The 15,408-nt window shown below is 37.9% G+C and overlaps 1 protein-coding gene across 1 annotated transcript in view; it reads left to right on the forward strand.

The window, feature by feature from the left end:
- Positions 1-3,760: 3,760 nt before the first annotated feature.
- The window catches only part of LOC100541831 (contactin-6), a 104,528-nt gene continuing 92,880 nt past the window's right edge, over positions 3,761-15,408 (forward strand). The window contains exon 1 of the mRNA XM_031555620.1: positions 3,761-3,889. Coding sequence (XP_031411480.1) covers positions 3,835-3,889 — 55 coding nt within the window. The 5' untranslated portion in view covers positions 3,761-3,834. The remainder of the gene's footprint in view (positions 3,890-15,408) is intronic.

The raw sequence follows: 15,408 nt of genomic DNA on the forward strand, positions 1-15,408 counted from the left end.
TTGCATGAAAACTCCGGTGATGCCAGAAGTGTGTTTTCCTCTTCATCACGGACTTGATCTTCTGAATGTTTTGTTACTCAAAAATGAGCAGTAGAAGAAAGTCTAGATCTCAAAATCTAATGCCAAGGCAATACTTTAAACCTTGACTCCAACACTGAAAGAATGGACAGCATATTGGCACTTATGTCAATGTGTTAAATATGTCAGACAACTTCGTTAATAAATGAATTTTCACCTTAGCTCTTCTGGATCACATTTTCAGGGAAAAAAAAGCAATAAAATTGCAAGCTTAGGACACATGCTATAAAAGCTTTCCCTCTGTGTGCTAAGTGCAGTGCCACCAAGTCAATGCATGTACTCATATCCCATGTTTTGACTGCAGTTGTCAATCTTCCAGACATCCTCAAAGGAATGTTTGCTGTATGCAATATTTTTGTGCCATTTCTTTCCAATAACATTAGCTGTGGCATTTGCAATGGGAAGTGGCTGCTGCATGACCCCAGCAGGCAGCGTGGTAGCCAGCCAGTGGTTTTCCCCGAAACTCATTGCAGCCACCTTATTTCCATCTGTTCATCTCAAACATGCATCTGTATGTCCCACATTTCACACGTGGATGTCTCAGGAATATGTATGTTTCTTTCCCCTGCAAATAAGAGGAAGAAATCACAGCCAAAATATATCTGAGACTTGATTCCTTTCCTACCGACTTGTTTTCCCTAATGGAAAACCAACAACAAATGATGCTGTAACGACCATTTTTGTGTAAATTACACACTGTTGACAAGCGGATGTGCAATCAGTATTTTTAGGGGAAAATGTAATATTTCCCCTATGATAATATTTAACATACTTTGTGTTCCATCTATCTATCTAGACCGACGGTTCAAACTGTGGCATAACAATTATAATAAGTGATAGTGTTACATCCAGCAAACAAAGAGTATGATGGCACAATTTATCTTGTTACATTTCTTGATTTAATGCCAGTCTGGGGTTTCTAGTCTGAACCAGATTTTTCTTGTGTCATAAATATTTCAGTTTTTTCATTTGTTCTTGATTTAGTTTGACAGTAAATAATCCCATGGAAGCTGCTGTTGGAAAGGCGCTGTAAAAATTATTAAGTGCCTACTTGCCAGTTAGGTCCTTGTGTTTGTCAGGGTGAAATAAGTAAAATAGTTGAGTTACTTAAAGGACATGTAAATATATATACATACATACTTATATATTTATATATCTGCAATAATGCCCAAAATTTGTGACCTTAGTAGAAGGGAAATTGCGATTCTGGGGATTAATCAATAGCTTATATGAATACAACGATTTTTGGAAATATATTCTGGATACTGTCAGCAGGAGGTATTTGCTTCTTGGTTTCAAAAAACTAATGTATAATTCAGAGAGAGGACAAGAGCAAACAAGGAGCTTTTTGGAAGGAACTGTTCTTGTAAGAAGGGTCAAGTGTCTTGGAAGAGGACACTTGTGATCGATCAGTTGGGTTCCATTGGTGATTTCTTTGTGGTTCAGGATATTCAGAAAGCATGTGTGACATTGAAGAGTTTAAGTCTTTTTTTCTTTTGAACATAATTAGTACCTTTGGTACCATTGCTTGGGGTGTCTTCTGACAGATAACAGACTCTTCCTGCCACTCTAGATAAAACTGGGAGGCCGGGGAAGGTGGGGACTTAAGGACTTACATGGGAAGAATTAACATGAAATCCTGGTAAAAAACTCTCCCTTAACTGGCAAACAAAAACAGATAACTGAATTGCCATGTCTACAGTATTGATCGGAAGGAGTACATTCTCTTTAGGAAGGACAAGGGAAAAAAAGATAAGAATTTTTTCTAGCCTTAAATATCAGTGATGTGTACACCAATTTTGAGATAAATATTGACAAACAGAAGAAAGCGTGTGAAAAAAATATGATGCAATTCAATAAGGAAAAGTACAAGGTTTCACACTTAGGTAGAAATAATCAATACACACCTTCAGCATAGGCAGGAGGTTTAAAGAAGAGGTTAGAGTGGAGCCTGAACTGAATGCAAGTATAAAAAGCTAGCGATCCTCATTTGGGACTGTGGGAATAGCAAACAGCAGATTGGCACAGGTTGTCTCAGCCTGAGGGCTGAGCACAGCTCTGGGCAGTGTGCTGGAAGAAAAGGACCTGCAGTGCCAGAGGGCTCCAGCAGAGACAAGGATGAAAAGCAGTGCTCTAACTAGGATGGACGATATACAGATTGGGAATCCTCTCTTCCAAGACAGAATCGTACTTTTCAAACATGGAAAGGTATGCAGAGGAATCCATGTCTATTGAGAGTAGATAAATACAGGCACTTCAAACTGAAGTTAGGAATAACGTCTAAACTGACTGAGAATATTATCAGGGTTTTCTAAGGAAGTCATGGAAAGCCTTGCATTACTTTAAGTCTTAAAAGGTAGTAAATATTTGCTGAGGACTTTTTAGGTACAGTTAATATTACTTGGGGCAGGATTATCTGATACATAAAGGTACCATCCAGCTCCATTTCTACTTCTGTAGAATTATCCAAACTTGGATTTCATTTTTTTTTTTAAAGAGTTCAAGCCATTTACACTTTTAAATGACACTAAAGTGGTTCTGTAGACCCCAGGTGTGTGTGAAGTAGGACCTTACAAAAGATTAAAAGAAAGATTAAAAAGAAACAGCTTTTTTCATCCTTTTTTTTTCCCCAAAAACTTAGAAGCTTGTCAAGGTTTGATCATTCCCCATCTGAAATGGAAACTGGCAACAGTGCACCAGGTTGATCTGTGTCTCCTTTGAGACCACCTACGACTGTTAGGTGAAGCTTATAAAAACCTGTGAACAGAATGAGATTCCTTATAAAAGTGGGATGATTTCCACAAGGGCTGAATTTCTTCATTATCTAAAAAACATCTTTCCCATTCACATCAGCCAGAAGTTCCAAGGCAACCCTGTATGATTTTATTTTTTTTCATACTGGTATGAAAAATGAGACAAGAGGAAAGAGGATATGGTTCCATGAGCATGACTCATAAAGATAATTTCTCAGTGGAAATTTTTTAGCACTTAAAAGGTTTAGAATGATTTTATGATTTTGTAAACCCATTTTATTAAGTGACTTCTGGTTTCGGCTGTTTTATGAACTGATTCCCAACAGTAAATTACAAACTTACCCTTTGGGAGTAAAGGCCAAACACGTATTTTTTTCTTGGTTTAATTCATCATACGTTGACTGAAATGTCAAAGGAAATTAAAGCAAATTGTTATGTAAATCCTTGTGGGTACACGTTTCATTTCTGAAAAACAAACTTTATGACAAAAAAATGTATGTTTTCTTGTTTGATTTTTGTTGTTTTTATTAGTGCATGTAAAACATTATATTGCTTTTTCCTTGCATACAACAGCTACCATTCTGCTATTTACCTGTTAACACCATTCCTCCTAACCCAGCTGTGCTTGGTGAATGGACCATGGACAGGTTTTGCTTTCTTGCTTTTAGAAGCTCACCCCTTTGCCACATGGAGAGGATGAATGAGTCTCAGCTATTACATATGCTTACCACCAACCTCCTTTCCAGCTTTGTGTCATTTTGGGATTACTTTCACGTTGGGATGATCCTGATTAGATCATTTATTGCATCTTATGTTTCTAAGTCTTCAGTGGTGCAGTAGAACGTCGTTTTACATAGAGAAAATTGGGGCATTTATTTTGAATCTATACTTCAGTTACTCAATATCTCTTCCTGTTTTTACAGAATATCAAGGTAGTCACAGGAAGACACACTTTACTTTCCACTGATTGGATGGGAGGAATTTTTGACCTTGGAAAGTGGAGATGGTGTTGCTATGGAAACTAATAATTCTGCTGCCATTCATGAGCTGCAGCACAGGTAAAATGTTCTACTATTTGTGTTTGTGATTGATAAATCTGTATCAGTATCATAATTCTTCTAGAAAGGCGAAGCAATTACCAAAACTAACAGTACTTATTCGCATGAACAAGTGATTAAGGAGCTTTTCATTAGGACATCCTTTAATTTTAAGCAACACCAGTTGCTGCCTTTGAACCAGGAAAGCATGTTTCAAGATCATAAGAAAAGTGTACTTCAGGTAATAGCTTTTAAAGTGAGGAAAAATTACAATTGTCGCTTTGCTAACAACATGCATGTGAAAGGCATTTCCTAGCCAAAGCACAATCAGGTCCCAAACCAGCAAGTTTAAAGAGCAGAACACCATTATGAGGTATATGGAAGTTTGGTGTCTACACTTAAAAAAAATACCACACCTTTATGTCTCATCTGCACTCATAAAGTGTCTTAAATCACATTTAAATTCATTGATGTATTCAAAAACTGGTGAGAATCACAGGACTGTCAAAACATAAATGCCAGAAATGAAGGGAAATCTTGCTTCTTGCTTACAGCAAATGCAGACATTTCTTCTTTCTTTGTCTCCAGTTGGCATGGTGATAGACCCTTGCACAACCCTTGTGGTCAGTGATCTAAAATCCAGGTTATCATCTCTATCCTCAGGTGGTATTCAGAGAAGAAAGTATGGTTGGAGGAGACATTCTCCTCCTTAAATATATCTTGTACTTAACTAAGTGAGTAACTTGTTGCTGATGTATTGTAAGGCAAAGCCTTCTTTTCTTCCTGGATGGCCATTGCTCACCACAAAGATTCTCTATTCTGAGTTCATTTGGTTTTTTTTGAACCTTTCTTCTAATTTGAAACATGTAACTGGAAAATTCTGTTTCATAAAATCCTGTAAGTGGAATTAATACTTATGATTCATTACAGACCCATTTGAGACCAGGCTCCAAATGGTAACGTTGAGGTTATAATGAATTTGGGGCTGAACTGACCTTTCACACTGTCTGTGATAAAAACCATGACAACTGACTTTTCCCTGTAATTAATGTATTGAACTCTAAATAGCTGGTGTGTTACTCGTGTGCTTATGAAGAAATTGTGTTAAAGTAACCTCGAATGATACTGAAATTAATTATGTACTGCATGAGTCAGCAACTGTTTGAAATGAAGAAGCTACAGAAGCAGACTGCAGACTGCAGTGGTATTTTAAAATACTATTTAAATTAAACTGCACAGTATTTTCTCTATTAATAGATTCCAGGTGAAAATGTAAATCTCAGGACCTGACATTCTGTCAAATCAGTACTAAGTGCCTGTTCCAGTAACAAACAGCCAACATTTTGAGGACTTCGTAATACACAATTTGCAGATTTCAAATAAGCAGTCACTCATTTAATCCCAGATATGCTGAAGAAAACATAGTGGCAAGTTTATGAGCCCAATCTTCTCTTTAATTGCCTGCAATTGTAAGTACATTTGGAGCCCACTGCACTGCCACAGAGTTTACCTGCCCTACTTGGCTGCTTCTTACAGATTGCTTCCTTCTTTTCTCATCTAATTAAAGGTCTTATAGTGATTTTTTAGAGTGTAGGGCACCCCTATGATTCCTTGATTGCTTTTACCGTTGTGAAATAGATAGCAATCCTGAAATTTAAAACAGTGATGAGGCACAATATACCTTAGTGATGAACAAGATATTTAATACTCTCGTTTTATACTTCCAAATATAACCTTTCCCTTGGCTTTTTTTTCACAAAGCTTTCATTTTTAAACTTTTTGTCATCTTCATCTTTCTTGCTAGAGGATCATCTTTTAATGAGACCAGTATCCTGGGCCAACGGATCTAAAAGATATTAGGAGCTCTCATTTACGTTAATGTGTTCAGGTTTTTGAAGACTTAATAGCTAAAAATGTAAATGATCTATATTCCTAAGCACAACGAGCAGATCATGATGGCACCTGTGTCCTGATTTAGCTGTCAACTGAAGGAACTGCAAAGTGTCGACTGACTTCACGTAGATAAGTTAATTTGTACCTGAGTGTAAATTACTAATGTGGGCTTATGCTGATTTTTACTAGGTGGCACTCTGAAATATGCTTGATGGTAATAGTCAAAGTTGCAGTTATGGGTAAAACTTCTTTGATTTATTATATGGATGGTTCACATCAATGTAGTAGTGAGAGAACTGAGTGTGAAAATTTGAAACTAGTCACAGTGCCAGAGAGTCTTGTGGGCTGGGGCTTGAAGGTTAATTCAGGTTGTTAGATGACATTGGTCAGCCATTTCTTTCTTGTCTCTACCTCAGTTATACCAGACGTGTAGAATGAAAATGAAATTGACCCATCAATGAATTTTAAATCTAAGGATTGCATTCGCTGCACAGTAAAGCTAGATATTATTACCCCCCAGAATGGCAATTCAGCTACTCAGAAATCAAATTGCTCTCTCTATTTCTCAAATCTTTGGAAAGCTTGTAGAAAAAGTAATATTCCTTCCAACTTTTGTTTTCCAGCAGTACTTTATTATGTGACTCAACAAGGGTCTTGGGGGTTTTCTTGCAAGTGCCTTAAGGGATAAAATAAAACAAAGTAATGTATGCATGCCCAGTGACGCAGTGAGGGAACAGATTATACTTTTTTCACAACCCACTGCAATTTAAATGAGATAATCTGATCTAAGTGAAGGACCAGAAGCAAAAGGGTGCTGAAGATAAACACAGAGATCATTACTTTAAATTCTGTGTATTTGCTGAATGGCTGTATGACAGCCATCTCCATACACCGTTGTTGAAATTTAAACATTGCTTGATACTAATGTGCTAAACAAGGGCGCTCACTTTATGTATTAAAGATTTAGACGGAATTGTGAGATGTTGATCTGAACAGAAGAGTGGCCTAAGCTTTCAAGAAAGAAAATAATTGAAGAGAAACAGGTGCTATTTGGTTTTCCCAGTGGATGATCTGAATACATGATACTGGGCGAATAAACAAGTCTGTTGGTAGCTCTCTGCACAGCACCGTATGTACAGTCCCACTTTGGCACCAATTTCACTGCAACTATCTCAGCTTCCCTGCTTCCTTCCTGCACTTCTCTGTGGCTCTTTACTGTTCGGGAAGAGGAGGAGAGCTATCTTATAATTATTTCTGCAGTTTCTCTCTTCTTCCTGGACTGCTTTTACAAAATTTGCTTGTATTTCCCATTCCCAAGGGCTACTGTGGTTCCCCTTTTCTCTGATTTCTGGTGGCTTCTGTGTTTGAAAAGCACACACTTCAGTGCAGAGATTGCTTTGTAACCATCCTTTGGTCTGCTAGTCATCTGGACTCCATCATGGAAGCAAGTAGATTTTCCAAGGTTAAAGATGAAGAAAACAGAAAGTGTCAGGCACTTAAAAATAGCTGTGGACAACATACGTATGAAAAGCCAACCAATTATTCTGAAGTTTTATTTGTTAATGAAGCAGTAATTATGTTTTTACAGTCTGTTGGCTTCTTAGACGAAATTCAATTGAAGATGCAACTACAACCTCCTGGGCTCTGTTTTGGCCCATCATTTTGAAACTGCTAAATTAGAGAGAGAAATTTCCTGATGTAAAGTATCCTGACGCTCCTTTGGGTCACAGCATGATGAATATTGAATACATCGCATCCCACGCTCTGCCTGCAGTCTCTTGCAGATTTATTGTTAGCATAACAGCACCTTTAGGAATGGAACAGCAGACCATATATTTTAAGACAAGTGACATCTTTGCTATTTTTAACAGCAAACTGTGGAGAAGAACTAGTCTAGCCCGAAAATGTTAGGGCGTTTCTGAACAACCCGAGGCATTCAGAGACCCACTGATGAGTCAGAGAAAGATAATAATTAGGTTTCCCTTGGACAGCATGGAAGTTCTGATGACTTTGGCAAGCAGTGACCCTGAAAGCTGTGTTTCTGTAAATGACTTCCAAGCATCTGGCAAGAGATGATGTCTGGTAATGCAGTGACCTTCTCAGGGGAGTGAAAAGTGACATTTAAAGAAAAAACCTTTATTTCCATTTTATGGGATGCCATTTGGTTCAGCTTGTTTCCTGATTGCAGTGAACAGTAAACATACTCCGTTAGAACAAAGCCAGAAAATGAGAGCACCTAATGGCCCTGGAGCTGCAGAGACTGGGAGGGTGACAGACAGGTAGAGAGCCTGAGGAAGGTGACTAGTTCTTCCCTTGCTAGCATCGTCCCAGCTGAAATCCAGTATTCTGAGATCCACCACATGTGATGCAAAAGTAGGACATACTACTCTTTGAACTAGTAGAAAAAAAAATAGACTACTTAAAAAAAAAAAAAGATATGAAAACGTGCAAGATAAAGGGAAAACATGACAGATAGGAAGGGAAAATAAGTTATTTTTCTAATCCATCGCCTGGTTTTGCAGACATAGCGTTTAGAAAATCTTACCGTAAATATTGCCTTAAGCTAGAGAGCAGGTGATTTGTGGAGAGTGAGCCGCTGTGCCTCTGTTCATTTCTAGAAGGGCTTACACGGAGCTGGTCTTTAATTTTAGGAATGAGAATGAACAATGTTATTATTTCCATTTCCTGTCTCTTATCAGAACTGCAAACTGCTACTAACTTGAGGGCAAAAAGGAGACAAAATAAGCCAGTATGTAAGAAAAGTGAATGTCTTCCTTCAACACAAGGCAATGTAAAGGATGAATCCTCTTGTGACTAAGAGGAGTGGTGCTCAGGAAGCCCGTGAGCAATTTCTAGCTCTACCATTTACTGGCTACAGGAGCAGGAGGATGTTATCATGCACCATGGAGTTATTTCCTTCATTGCTCAATTCCAAGAGAGATATATTCACAACAGTGTGTGGTTTCAGCTGCCATAATAACGAAGCACATGTAGAAAGGAATGATGATGCAGCAGTGATGGTAACATCAGTAAAGAAATGGCAACCGACATTAGCAGAGCTGAGGACACAGCTTTGGTATTTTTACGCTTCCACAGTTTGCATTGGAAATCTTATCTCTTGTTTTGAAAAGGGAAGGATTAGAGTAAGGCTGAGAACTTCTGAAAGCCTCGCCTATTATGTTTAAGGATTTTAAACATAGTTTTCATAGCTTTGCAGTAAAAAAACAGAAGCCCTCTTCCCAGGCAGCCTTTCTGAATGGACAACAAAGTGCATCACCATGATGCTTCCTGCGTGCACCGCGTTGTGTCAACCTGACTTGATGGATACAAGGGATGATATCATCTAATGTTACATAACGTGGGCTAGATTCGCGTTTTAGAAGCACCTTCCTTATTACATTTCCTTTCCAAGAAAAAATGTCTTTCTTGAATTCCCTCGAGTGCACACACGTATGGTGAAAAAGAGGTTAGAGCTCAGATGCTTCTTTGAGGGTCAATACACTTTCAAATTTTAGGTTGCATTGATTTAGCTGTCAGAAAGATGTTATTTACAGTTCCTGAAGTTAAGTGGAGCGTGCTAGAATTCATGGAAGCCATTACTGGAGGTTTATGTTTTCTCCAGTACAGAAGTTTTTCCTATAGCGTGAAAGGACTAACAGATTCTTATAGGGGTTTAAATAATTACTGCTTCCTAATCTCCTCAATTAGTTACTTTACATTAAAAAGAAATGTAATTTTTCTATATTGTGAATTTTACACGTTTTCTTTCTGTTTTATACCAAGTCATTTCATCTCTTCTTAAGAAAGGCTCATTAACTTCATACTGGTACTTTAGAAATACTTCTTCTTTTCACTGCCAAGAAGTTAGCAGGTAATTAAGCACTTAAAATATTTTAAGCACTGTCTTCACAAGCAATAGAAAATTTAAGTGAAGAAAAAAAAAACCACCTTAAAATGACATGATAATATATCACTGTAGCAGTTGACTTACGTTAGAGACACATCACTGTTTTCAAGAGCAAATGAATATAGTTTGTATATTTAATATAAATCTTACTATCTATTTCAGAGGTGAAGGTGTGAATTTTCCTTCTGAAACTCCATACCAGCTCATATAAGCTCAAAACCAACAGCAATTGTGGATATGTTGTATTCTCCCATATTGCCCAAGACTTCTTCCTGGCATGAGGGTCATCCATTGCCTTTGTTCAAACCTAGAGACCTTTAGGAAGAAGGGGACAGTGGATTACTGGCCTCTTGCTTCTGTAACAATCTCACCATTAACGTAGCATATAAGACATTCTTTTGCTGAGGTTCATTATTTGAGCTGGGTGCTTTATTAAGGAATGTTCTGCTAAGATCCCAGAGCTGGATTTTGAGATTCCCCATTTCGGAGTCGAAGTGGTGGCATCTTTCTCTGATATATAGTTACTGTAATCAAATCGTGGATTAATAATCAAATACTTTCTATTGTTGAAACCCATTCCTCAACTGGAATGAGTTCCAACTGGCGTGTGCAAGGTTAAATTTTAATATGCTCAGAGTGACAAATGTTCTTTATGAAATGAAGAGAACCGATTGTATTCTGTAACTTTCCACTAGTAGAAAAGTGCAGTAAATGGATAGTAAATACTGGAAGGATTTATTCAACTTTCGGAAAACAGACCTTGGAAGTGCAAAAAATGACTCAACATAGACATAGAAACCCTGATCTAATTTCCATGTGTCTTAGTATTCCCATCCAGCAGGTCTGCACAAGCTGACATGGATGAAGCCTTGCTCACCAGCTTTTAAGGGCTGTAACCATATCTGCTACTTCCACATAATCACAGGCTGATCATCCCTTCCATTGTTTGCAGAAGCTTGAAAATAAAATGTCTCTAGTTATTGATTTGCTACTTCTTTTTCATTTAGTGACTATTGATTGCTGTTTATGTGTGTGTGTTTCTTGTTGAGCAGAAATTAACACTGAAAACTCCTTGGAATTCACTGCACTAGGAATACCTGCTTGGCATTCCTAGGCAAAGCTTGCTCCTACAATCACTGTAACTGGGGTTTTCAAAAACCTGTTTCATTTTCTCCTCCGATCTCTGGCAGCAAAGAGAGATTTATATAAACAAATTTATTTTTTTAACTATTATTATTTTTGGTACTTGTCTGGGGCAGCAAATGAGATTGTCACAGAGTTTGAATCTGCAGAGTCATTTCAGATAATACAGTTTTATCTTGGCTGTGGTTCTCATGCCTGTGTTACCAACATAAACCTCCTAGGGTGTGTGGCATTTTTTTCATAACTATCTGGATGAGAAACTCCTGTGATTACCACTAAAATTGCTTGCTGTGTATGCATGGGAAGCCAACTCTGAGTCACATGCTGATCTGTAATTTGGGAAAAATATGGATGGATTAGTCTAGCAGGGCCATGTGTAAGAATGAAAATGTCTGAGATAGAGATGAGCCGTTGTTGACTGAAGCTATTACTTCTGTACCATCTGTAATGCAGTCCTCTCAATGGTCTTATTATATTCAGATCCTGTACTCTTTCTAGTTTTGTGCTATTAACTCAAAACACAATCAAAATCTCAAGCCACATATGTATTTTCCATGGATTATACTCCTGAACCTGAAAATAATAATGCACGTAGATTCTTTTTATTTACCTTATGTTTGTTTTTAATTCTCCAGAACTCCCCTTTTCCATCTTCTCTCACCACATATAAGGAGTGGAATCTTTTTAAAACAAACCAAAAACCCTGAAACAAAGAAAGTGAAAGGCAGCTTTTCCCTCTCATGGCATTGGACAGATTCGAGAATGGTGTAAAAGAAGCACACTATTCAGGATCTGTGTTAACAATATAGTTATCATCATTAGCATCCATAGGTAAGGCTTTCTCAGCAGGAGACCAGCAACCCCCACTTCTGCTTCCCAAGGTCTGTGTAAGGGCACTCCATGTGACAATCCTTGTCCCAATAGGTTGGCTGAAAGAGGAAAGAGTCAGGTCAGCTTTGCTGTAGGAGGTGAATCTGTGGATGTTCATACCAATATCTATACTTTTACTTTTATAAGCTTGATTTTTAGACTCATTTGGGATTTTGGCAATAGGATTCTTTTTCTCCAGTATAGTGTAATACCATGGTATTTTGTCCTTTGTTCAATATTAATATATGCTTTATTGTTCTACCCTAATTATGTTCTCATTATTAAAGGGGCAATATGTTTTCCTCTGACAGATATTGCATCTCATTGTTACTGGATATTGGTTATTCTGTGCCATTGTTATTAATAATTTGTAGCAATTGAATCAGTATTATAATATTACTCTTCTAAATCTCTTTTGCTGCTAATTAAGGCACTATCTGTGAAATTGTTTAGCTCCAAACACCATGCTCCTGCTTTTCAACCCACTATAATTGCCTGAAAGTCATTCATTTCTACTTACGTAAGTCAGATCTTTTAATCAAGGCTCCTGTGAGCTTTGCTATGGTGTGAGCTGCTGTCAGTAGGAATGGAAAGTTCTCATGGACAAAGATATTTTTGTAGTGACAAATGCACCTTTCACTGTAGTCCTGGAAGGCCTTAGAAATAGAATAATAGTACTTGATGGTTCCAAACTGGGCACAAAAGAAGACTGAGGGCTTAGAGGGAAAAGTGAAAGATTACTGAAGTAATCCAACTATAGGAGATATCAGCAAGGAATGTCACCGTAGCTTTGGGACATCTTCAAATATGTATATAAGATCACATCTATCAGACTGCGTTCTTAGGAACAGGGAACATCTCTGCTGTTCCCAAGCAGAAGACACAGATGGTATTCTTGAGCCACTAGGGAAAGTTCATTAATAGTTACGGGATTTATTGATGTACATCTAAAGTGAGCGGGACTCCCTTCTTGTGGTAGAACATCTGGCATTATCTGTATATTACAAACATTTTACACACATCCTTGAAAATCAAAACCACTGTGTCCAGTTCCTTCTGAAATCTTTTTGTCTGGGTGCAAAAAGACAGCAGACAGTGCTCCTGAAACCCGTGTGCCAGAGCAGTTCTGCAGGCACTTGCAGGTGTTACTTGTGCACACCAGTGCCATCGTTAGACGAAATTTGATTTCTGCATCTTCTTCAGTGCAGTGGCATTTCTGCACTGAGCAGCAGTGCTGTAGCTCCAGGCAGAGGCAGGCTGGGCTGTCCCATCTCACCTGCTGGCAGTGCCACCCTGACACGGAGAGGTGCACTGTTTGCTACGTGATCTCCTTAAAAACTAACTGATGCAAAGCTCGTTATCATTTGGGAGAATCATCTCCAAAAATAGGAGCATGTTATAAATGCAGAGAACAAACCCTTTCCATCAGAATGAGCTTTTGCTGGATTGCTGTGTGCTCTTGGACAGACCTTTGTTTCTGTTTCTTTATGGCCCTAGCAGACATTCAGGCTGCCATTCCTCCCAAACAGCAGCTTTGTCTCCATCTAATAGACTATGCCCTGAACTCAACCTTAAAATGGCTTTGTAGTTTAGAGTAAAATCCATCCAAACTTTGATTCGTGCTTAGATGGCCTCTCCACCAACAGAGAAGTGATTTATGGAACACAATTTCTTCATCCTCTCATATTGTCTCACTTCATACACTTATGCCAAATAGTTTGTGATGATTGATTACTTTTCCTACAGCATATATTAAAAATGTATGCTGGAACAGGCAATGTGAAAAAATCAGGGTTTAATCTCCACTAACATCTTGATGAGCATTAATCAGATTTATATTTCACTCATATTAGTCGAATGCTATTGAAATCACTGATGATAATGTAACTTAGACCAGAATATAACGTTATACCTCCAACTGCTGTTTCTAATTAGATTTATTCTATTTTATACAGAATGTAGTGGAAATAAAGGAGTTTTCTCAGTGTCTTTCTTGTAAACATTTGTAGTCTTCCAAAAAAAGTAATTGTTTGCTGCAGGGCAGAGTAAATACAGTCATTTCTGCAATAGATATTGAATTCATATTTGCCTGACGAGTGACCTTAGCAGCTATTACTTGTCATCTTCTAATTAGTGTACACTTATTTTTTTCACTAAATTAACCCCCAGCCTCTCTTAAAGATAAGCTGATGGTATACCAAATCCTGTGTGGTGTTGCAATTAAAATGGTGCTGCACATGTACTCCTCCAATTTGCCTTAAGAAAAGTACACCTCTATATAGAATTGATTATGAATTTGATAGGCAGTTAAAAAATAACCTCATAATGCTGAAAATAAACCGTGAAAGCTGGGGAATAGGAACACTTCCATGTTATTAAAAAAAATGTCTCGAAGTACAGAGAGCAAACAAGAAGCCAGGTCCTACTATTACTCCTGGATGTTTGCTTTTGAAAGAAATAAATATATATACTTCTCATAAAATCCAAAGCCACATGAAGTCTATGTGGGTTGCAAGTTCATTTTTGTTTCCATATGTATTTTCAAGACTTTCTATGACAAAATGTTTAAATTCCCAAATATTGAAGCGTTTATCCTCACTAAACCTCTGAGGGTGTTTCGTAGTGATATTTACTTTTACAAAGCTTTCTCAATTCAAAAGCAGTACAGTGGCTTAAGTAAGTAAGAAAAAGGATAACACTCTGCTCTTGGTCAGCAACATGACAGCATCAAAATGGCCCTTTCTCAGTCAGATACTAAATGCAGTGTAAAATTGCATCAGCTGCCAGTGCTTCCCATAACATCTGTATGACATGTAAGATCTATATGAAAGAAAGACTGAAACTCTAGGGACAATATCCAGCCCATTTCCCATTTTGTCCCTTAAGACAGCTTGTCACTGCTTTTTTAACTAGAATACTAAAACGTATGATTTGAAAATCAGGCTGAAATTCACAAGTATTATAAGAAAACTTAACCTGAGCTAAGATTTCGTGTTGCAGTCTAATGAATACAAAACATACATAGCTATTTTATGGGTAAAGGATGAGAAAAGAGCACTTTGCCAGCCCAAAGTTGGATAGCACTTTTGCAGGCCAAGATAATAAACCAACAATATTTTATAACGCACTGACATTTAACTAAAATGTCCATACAGTTTCCAAGATGATAGAGACGTGAAAATACTACCAAGCAAAAAATAAACTCTTTTAAACAAGGTGGAATTCAATTGGTTGCAAATAGGAAGGAGAGGAAACAAAAGCACTATGCTTTGTTTCCTTTAAAACTCTGCACTGTAAACCTGCCTAAATAGACTGGTATCTATTGTTGATTGTATCACTCCCCAGAAATACAGCTTTCAGATGTTTTGTCATAACTCCATAGGTGATACCACATCACAGACACGTTAAGCATTAGTCAGGATCATACGATTTTCCAGCTACTACATGTCAAAAAATATATTCTCAGCCTGCTGGGACAACTGTGCCTGCAGATGGATGACACCAGGCTGTGATGGATGGGCTGCAGCACAGCAACCCCTCACACACCTTTGCAATGCTTCACCCTTATGGGGCAGACAGGTATTCCAAGGCCAAAACTCATAGAATTTGGGGGATCAAGAGCCTGAACTCAGTTCTGTCATTGCAGACTGGAATCCTCCACCTGCTCTCTCTCTTCTGATCACAGAATCACAGAATCACAGAATGGCCAGGGTTGGAAGGGACCTCA

The sequence above is a fragment of the Meleagris gallopavo genome, chromosome 14 (assembly GCF_000146605.3).
Source record: "Meleagris gallopavo isolate NT-WF06-2002-E0010 breed Aviagen turkey brand Nicholas breeding stock chromosome 14, Turkey_5.1, whole genome shotgun sequence".
Lineage (NCBI taxonomy): Eukaryota > Metazoa > Chordata > Aves > Galliformes > Phasianidae > Meleagris > Meleagris gallopavo.